The sequence below is a fragment of the Lottia gigantea genome (assembly GCF_000327385.1).
Source record: "Lottia gigantea unplaced genomic scaffold LOTGIsca_45, whole genome shotgun sequence".
NCBI lineage: Eukaryota > Metazoa > Mollusca > Gastropoda > Lottiidae > Lottia > Lottia gigantea.
Window position 1 is genome coordinate 789,778 of NW_008709577.1, and position 8,842 is coordinate 798,619.

General features: G+C 33.0%; 1 protein-coding gene across 1 annotated transcript; it reads right to left on the reverse strand.

Moving 5' to 3' along the window:
- Positions 1 to 3,212: 3,212 nt before the first annotated feature.
- Positions 3,213 to 8,168, reverse strand: LOTGIDRAFT_192210 (hypothetical protein). Its single transcript, XM_009060937.1, has 10 exons — positions 8,077 to 8,168; positions 7,865 to 7,971; positions 7,663 to 7,778; positions 7,237 to 7,371; positions 6,793 to 6,974; positions 6,456 to 6,534; positions 5,200 to 5,399; positions 4,879 to 4,933; positions 4,516 to 4,605; positions 3,213 to 3,684 (listed from the first exon to the last, which is right to left on the reverse strand). Exons 1-10 carry the CDS (start codon positions 8,130 to 8,132, stop codon positions 3,511 to 3,513), a joined length of 1,194 nt encoding a protein of 397 aa, XP_009059185.1. The 5' UTR covers positions 8,133 to 8,168; the 3' UTR covers positions 3,213 to 3,510.
- Between the last annotated feature and the right edge of the window lie 674 nt (positions 8,169 to 8,842).

The following is an 8,842-nucleotide window of genomic DNA, read 5'->3' on the forward strand; positions in this document are numbered from 1 at the left end:
TCTTGTTTTATATAAAATTATTGTTTCAATTGCACAATTGTTAACATCTTCAGATATTATCTCGATAGAACAATATAATAACATCTTTAGATAGAAATTTTTACAAATTATTCTCTCAATAGAACAATATCATTCACAACATCCTTAATTAGATACTGTTAACAAGATTTTCTCTCAATAGAACAATATCAACTGTTACTAATAGAGCCCACTTGTCACTCTCGCAGACCCTTCTTGACAATCTCTGCTTGGAGGTACCCGAAATATACACCAATACACCATCTTGAATTAACAACCATTTATTAACATTAACAAAACTCTTAAGGTGTATTATCTTTAAAAGTTGATGTCTCATTTTCAATGGCGATTAACTTAAATATACAAAATGTACAAAAATAAACTTTAAAAACATTAATTGTTGTTATTAATTTAAAAGTTACCTCCCCGTCAGCGTTTGGAAGTTATTTAATTGTGGTCTGATTTAGAATAAATGAATTATCTCCCATATGCAATATGTGGAAATTAATTGTCTCCCTTTAAAACACCGGGAAAATTAATTGTAGTCGTAGCCACTAGCGTAAAATATATAACAAACATTCACTTGAAATGCAGTCAATCTACAATACGATATTTAAAAGCTAATGTCAAAGTAATGCCGAATTTGTGTGCTTCCAAGCTAGAAATCGATCTAAATAGTCATCAAATTTGCAATTATTGTCTTCTCTCTCAATTCCTTTCCACCATGTTGGATTATTTCTTCACCCGCGTGGTCGTAAACAAACGTCTGATTGGTTAAAATTTACTAGTCCGAAACGCAGTCTAAATCATAATCCGAAACACATAACTTTCGAACATTTGGTATCTACATCAACATTATCTTTAGATAGACACAGATATCAAGATATTCCCTCACTAGAACGATATCATGCATGGCACTAATATCAAGTTTTTCTCTCAATAGAACAACAATATCAACAACATCTTAGATGATGAACGCTGATATGAAATTTTTCTCAATAGGACAATATCATTAACATCATCTCATGCTAGACATTGATAACAAGATATTATCTCGATAGAACAATATCATGGACATCTTTAGATAGACACTATCATCAAGTTATTCTCTTAATAGAACAACCTCTTTGAATAGTTGTCAAGAGATTCTCTCAATAGAACAAATTCATAAACATCATCTTTAGAAAGGCACTGATATCAAGTTATTTAACATCTTTATATGGAAACTGTTGAGGTTTTTTCTCAATAGCACAACAACATTAACATCTTCAGATACAGACACGACTAGATATGGGCCGAATGCATAAAACATAAAGATCTCAACACTTACCTCATACCTCATTAATTCGTATGTCGTAAGATGTTCCCTTAGACGTATGATCATGGTCACAATAGTCGAAGTAATCGTGAAATTTGAATTTCAATCAGCTATTTAGGACCTTGCAAATCTGACAGTTGCCACGAATTTGGCCCAATATCTAGCATGTTAGCCGAAGAGGCAATGCATATTAGAAATTTGGGAACGTTTTATCTAACATCTGGCCTTTCGGAAACTATATAGTCAGAATAACAAACCCAAACAAAGTATACGAGGTCATTAAAATAACTTTTTCAAAGTATTTAAAGAACTTTCACGAATCTTAAAACCTCATTAAACACCTTTAAAGGTGATACAAGAAAACGGTATGTTTGATACTTGACCAAATAGTTCAAGTTCTTATCCCGAAGATCTAACTTCAGAAATACTTTTATTGTTTGTTTATGTTTTTTTATCCCAGATGATAAAAGAGTTGGATGTCTTTAAACTGTAGAAATTGATCTAGTGCAGACGTGGTTAGGCTATATAAAAGATGGGGCTCGATAAAAGAACACATTGATATGTAAATATAGAAATTCTAAGGTGAATAGAAGATAAGAATGTGTCTATTGTTACCACCGACAATCAAGATTCAGTATTTATTGGGTCAATAGAATAACTGTCCACATTTATAATAACGGGTCACTTAAAATGTCACGCTGTGTAGATAGAAAAAAACGTGCCTTCGTAGGCCATTACCATAAATATAGTAGATAAAGATTACAAGGAGCTGAACGCCTCATTAAACCTTTCATCCCCTGCTAAAGCTAACACAAATGGTTTTGAAACATAAACTACCATTATGTTGACCACTTTAAACGTGGATTGCCTATAAAAATTTGGTAAACCTCACTACAGCACTAGGTTGTGCAGAAATCCAACCTCTTTCAGCCCACGAATCTCCTTCCTACGAAATTTTGGTTCTTTGAGATCTCTTTTCATGTTACAACACCACTATAGGCTATGTCACACTCTTGTCTTTTGATAAACACTAGAATAAGGGAATGATGTAGTCCTACATTATATCGATTGCAATTACAACGGGAATGCAACACTAGATAGATACCTTTGGTTTTGATAGACTAAAAAATGTAACTGTGTTAGATTGGGAATAACCCAACCCTAGATCCGGAGTCTCATGCGCCACTTTTCAAATACTTTTAAGCAGAAACAATAAACGAGATATCTACTTTATAACATTACAAAGAGTTTATTTCCGGAAATTGCTATGTCACATTAGAACCTATTGTGATAAAAAAAAGTTGCATATATCGCGATACACAAACAAATTTCATATCACTTCATTCCATTTAATCTAAGGACAGGAAAACGTTTTACGGTACTCTGTAATCCATCCAATGGGTTCTAACACAGCTTAGTCGATTGAAGGTGATCCTTACAAACTACGACTAGAATATATTTGTTAAACGCGGCTACAATGTTTCTGGAGCAAAGATGATCATTCATATGAATATGAATCTGTTGACAGTAAAAAAAAAAACATGATTAGGTAAAACTATTTTTTGGGTTTTTTTTTCACAATTAAAGTTAAAGGGAAGTAACTATTGAACACGACAGACGCCTGTGAAGTGACCAAGTCAAAATTGATTTGACTATCGAAGAGATCGGATTTTACAGAAATGATGTGGTTTCATGTAGTGTTATGTCATTTAGAGTATGTAGGTTACATAAAATGTTTCTGGTTTGGAAGCAAAGAGCTAAGAATAAGTAACAAAAAAACACTTTTTAAAGGTCGATACATCAAAAATGATTTAAGAAAACTGCAATATTTTAAAGGACAATTTTCTATTGAGCATAGGCCTATATTTGATCATTTCAAACTCAAGACATGGTAGTTTTTACTGCCATTGTCAACAAAATCATAGGCTTTGTTATTGATTGTAAACGTTGACTACAATTTTATGCATTTATTCAAGCAAAATAAACAACAGAATTGAGATTGTATCTCTACACTTCATTATATAAAATAATTTCTAGTCTATATTTAAAACTTCTAAATATACAATATAGCGTCTCAAAGTTAATAATATACATTACTGTCCAAAAGCTTTCAGTGTGCATGATTAAGATCAAAAAGGTAAAAGTGTTATGTTATCCAGTGACACAAAGTAGGGTTATAGGTCATTTCCTAATCTATCAATCTCATAAATAACAAAATCCATATCAGCTGAAGTTGTGTCTAGATTAGATACTATCATTCTGAAGAAATTGACTCTCTCGCCATCTGGTTGGTAGCCGATTAACATTGTACCTTGTTCTGTCATTCTTTGTTTTATAGCTGGTGCTACCTACAAAATTGTTTATCACATTCCTTGAAATAAGTGAAAATATAATATATTTGTTCAGGTTAACTTATTCCTTTATTATTCAATCAATCATTAAATATAAAGGTACAATTTGACCCTTTACGTGTCTATTATCAGGTTTTCCAGGTCAAGATTAGGTCGAAGGTCGGGTATGAAAACCAAATGTTAGGTCAAACTTTTCATGTCATATAGATAGACTTTTGTGATAATTCGTCAGAATCATATCCTTCTTAAATAGATTGTAAAAATCCCCTTGTAAAGAGGTTTTCTATTTATTTTTATCGGGGACACTGATATCAACAATTTGCACCATTTAAATTTTCAACTATAGGCGTCTGTGGTTATTGCAATTTTGCTAAGACTAAGGTTCATATGCAGCGCCCGTACTTTACCTAAACTTTGGCTAAAGTTAGACTTAAGTCGAACTTTAGATATGCACCGGTCGATCTTTACGAAAGTCGTGCTTAAAATTTGACTATCAAATGTAGAAAATGAAAGCCTTAATCCTAACTTTGTAAAGTTCGACTTTAGCCAAAGTTCAACTTTAGTCAAGGTATAAGAGCGCTGCATACGGCCCTAAGTGTTAGATGGTCACTAACCGCGAGGGGCCTTATTAAAAAATTAGAAAACCTCTCTGAAATCTTTAAAATCTGAAATAATATTAAGAAGGACGGTATTCTGATTTCCGAACACTGATGACAACATACATAATATTTGGAATTCTGAAGTTCACTGAAAAACTATTCTCTCGAACCCATTGACCTCCCCAATCAAGAGTATTTGTTTGAACATGTATTGAGATACAAATATTACCTTCGACAATCGTTGCCACCAATCTGTATCTTCAGTCTGTCCTCTCATACTTGGTGGTATATACCAAAACCCAACATTGGTACATTCGGGCTGTAAAGAACGTTGGATTGTGAGATTCGAGACAGTGGGTTAAAATTAATTTGTAATTTAATACTGAGGGGAATCACTTAGTAATTGACAAGGACGTAGATCAAGTATTACCTGTGAATGTTTGATAGAAAGTGGATGTTATCAATGAACATCAAATATTAAATTTATTTTGTGACTGATGCCGTCTAGGATGATATTCTCTCAAGCTGGTAACACAGATTATACTAAAATTGTATCCAGTAACTGGTTTTTAAGAGAACTAATGGTACTCACTTTATCCAGAACAAGTCTGAATCCTTCTTTCTGTCGAAGTTGACTCGTTAGATATCTAAAATGGATAGAAAGAAATAGTTAGCCTTACGACCTATATGGGTTGCTGAATAGCTACAAGATTTTTACAACTTGTTAGAGTTGAATTTTCCAATATTTTGGACTCGGACACACAACTTTTTCACGGTATTTCCTCGTACTTTTTCGCAGGTCATGAATGTTTGTCAACATTTTCCAATAGGCTTCTCAAGTGTGTCTTTGAAGGATACCCTCAGACTGGTAATCAGAGTTTATTATTACATCTTTCAGATTCAATCAACTCACTCTGCACAATAGAAAATATTATTAATATCTCTCTCGAACTTTTTATCGCCCTTTGCCTTCCACATCATCCAAACTTTGAGGACATCTACTTTTCGACCACATTGTACTGATTTATCTCCAGTATCATAGCTCACATCATAGAATTTATCTTGTTGGAACAGATATTTAGCATGAGCCGAATGACATTCAGCTAACAATGTCTGAAGAGAGAAAACATATTGAAATGCTTTTAGCATCTAAGTAATAATTGTAATACATGTATATGATATTTGGCATTATAATATTGAATTCGTTATTTAAAGTTAAGGTAGACATTGTTTGACAATATTTTAAAAAGAATATAAACCGTTACAGTATAGGTTTATGTGGATTTTTGTAAATAATGTCTAAAAGAGTGGATCGGTGAAGAAAGTCATGTATTGTTTTGATGGTTTACGATGAACCACTGTAGTTGATTATAACTAAAAAGAAAGATCATATATAAAATATTTAAACAAAATATATTAAGAAATTATTTCGTCATCAGCAAGCATTATCAAGGTCAGTAAAACTCTTTGGTATATCTTTCAGTCAAATACATTGGTAAACAAATATTGCACCAAAATGATTCTATGCATGGGGAGAGGAGAAAATCGAACTGCTTCATAAAGGATTGAATATCGAAGAAATCGTAATAACCTTGATTACACAAGATGGCTAAGTAATTACTATTACTTTATTACACAAGTACTTAAAGGGATTGTAAATAGATTTTCTAAAAATTGTATGTTTATAGGGACACCAATAGCACCTTTCAATCAGCCGTCTGTGGCTCTTGCAATTCCATCTGAACTATGCATTTTATTACGTTACTATCACATAGGTCTATGAATGAATATCAGATTTTGCGACAGTGACGTCATAAAACGCTTATTTTTAGTGGAATTACAAACCTTTTACTGAAAATTGAAATGGTGCAAATTGATGATATCAATATTCCCATTTATACACATACAATCAGGCCCGTACCTACAGGGGGTTCAAGTTATGGCAAGGAAAATAAATCTGACCGCCGACCAATTCCATTACTACAAATTACATCATACATTATTGCCCCTCCGGATATATGACTTGCCCCCACGGACCTGCATACAATATAAACAAAAACCTCTTTACAATCCTTTTAAAGAAAGTAAAAAGACAACAAGAAGAATGTTACAAGATTAATATAGTTAAAAGATATTGTTCAATACTCTTAGACGTTACCATGCTAATACCTTATGTCTGGTGAGGAAGGCCGAAGCTTGCAGGGGCGCCCCCATCATTTTATGTGGATTCCAAGTGACCGAGTCGACTCTGAAACACATTTAAATCATCTACATATAATATAATACAATACTGAACTAATATTTCTAAATGTGAATATGACCTGTTGTAGTACAATGTTTATTCATTTATATATTTCCTTAAATTTCAAAAGTCTTTGTTTTGTTATTTCTCAACATTTAATTATAAAAAGTTAGCACCGAAATTAAAAGTTACGAACAACAAGTCACATTCCCATAATCTGAACAAGCAAACAAACAATTAGTGAAACGTAATAAAATGTCATACCTTTCTATTCCATCCATAAGATGTTTATATTTCTTAGATAACAGAACACCACCTCCCCATGCAGCATCAACATGCATCCAGATACCATGATTTTGACAAATATCAGCAATGGCATTTAGAGGATCGTATGATCCCAGAACTGTCGTACCAGATGTAGCATTCACCATGATAGGAACACGCCCCTGTCAAAGATAGGTGAAATATAATGGTTTAATTTAGATATATTTAATGATAATGTTGAAGAACAGTGATTTGCAATTTATTGTACAGGTACCGGCTAAATCTACTAGCGGACATCACGGGATCCTGAAATTATTTGTCATAAGTCAACTTTCATGGTATTTTGATCTTGTCTCTGTATACAAAGCTTTCTTCGAGATTCCTGGTTCTCCAATGTACTTACAGTGGACGAACATTAGGAAATAGTATAACAATGATCATTACCTGAGCCTTAACATCCAGTATCGTAGTTTCTAGACTATGGGGACTCATTCTGCCACATTCATCTGTTTCAACAGGTATCACATTGTTTATTCCTAATCCTAAGAATGCTGCCCCCTTTTTCATGGAATAATGACCCTGAATAGAAAGCCATGATTAAAATAACTGCTAATTAGATAGCATATGTATGAGATCAGAACAGGCCTATGAACATTATATTGGATAATAAAATATCAGAACACCGGCTTATGTTCCTGATTTTTTCCATGATTTATGGAGACTTAGCCCATTCAAGGCACATAGAGATAATACGTACGGACGTTTTATTTAAATTTTGAGTTTACATTTAATATCTCTCAATCAAATGAACTATCAGTATTATATCCATATGAATTTATTGTTAGACAATTACTAATAGTGATAACAAACCTTGTTAGATGTTAATATACAGAGGTTGGGTAAACCCTGCATACCATTTGTTTTAACATCAGGAAAGGACTTATATCTGGCTAGGTTGATACCATACATGTTGGAAACTGAACCACCTGAACAAAACATTGTTAAAAATCAAAAACCCGATCAAATCACAACAAATTTTCTTTCAATAGTTTGTTAAATAAAGAGTACATACCTGGACAAAATATTGCATCTCCATCTGTAAATCCAATCAACGACAACATTTTAGATAACACTGTCTTCTCCATCAGTGTGAATACTGGTGCTACCTCATAAGTATACCTGATTAAAAAATAAATCATAATACTCTCGTGAATTTTAACATTGACAAATATATAAAAAGTGGCATCGTGTATCGTTTAAAATCCGAAAAGGAATGATACTTACTGACTTGAATTTAAAGCATCTGTTAACCACGCACCAGCGACACCAAATGTATCCATTCCACCATATAACTGGTTGAAAAAATGAGGATGACCTAAAAGAAAGTCTTTTTTCTTATTTCTGATACAACCTGTTGGTTGTTACATAGATTATAATCATAGTTAGTAATTGGTGGTTGGGCCTCAAACAATATTAATAACTCAACCCAGAATCAAATAAAAGAAGGATAAAGTTGAATTGGTTGTAAAAGAGTTGAAAATGATGCCGAAGCGATCTTTACCTGTGTTAATTGAAGATCAAGATGTCGGGAACATGAGATGGCAGTTAGGTATTGGCATGTGGATAATAAGAATGGGTTGGTTGGTACTGTAAGAAAATACCAATTTTCTTACTGTTTGTTTAATAGTGTGAAACAAAGTTCACACATATTGTTCCTCACAGACCCTTCCAGTAACACTATTTGTCCAGGTGACAGGTCTACGACCGCTAACCTGAAGCTCACCTGAAAACATGTATCGTAACAATACCTTCCGAGGTAATCCTAATGGCTTTAACAATACCTACATAAGATAATCCTAATGGATATAATAATACTTTTTGGTAATATGTTTAACTATAGTTTTAGGGGTCTGTGGGAAAAGCAAACATGATCAATATAACTTATCATATTCTTTTATTCTCTTATTATTTTATATTGTATTTTTTGTATGGGTTTGGCTATATCAGACGGCGACGAGAACATCTTAGTTAGTATGTTTCGAGGATACCG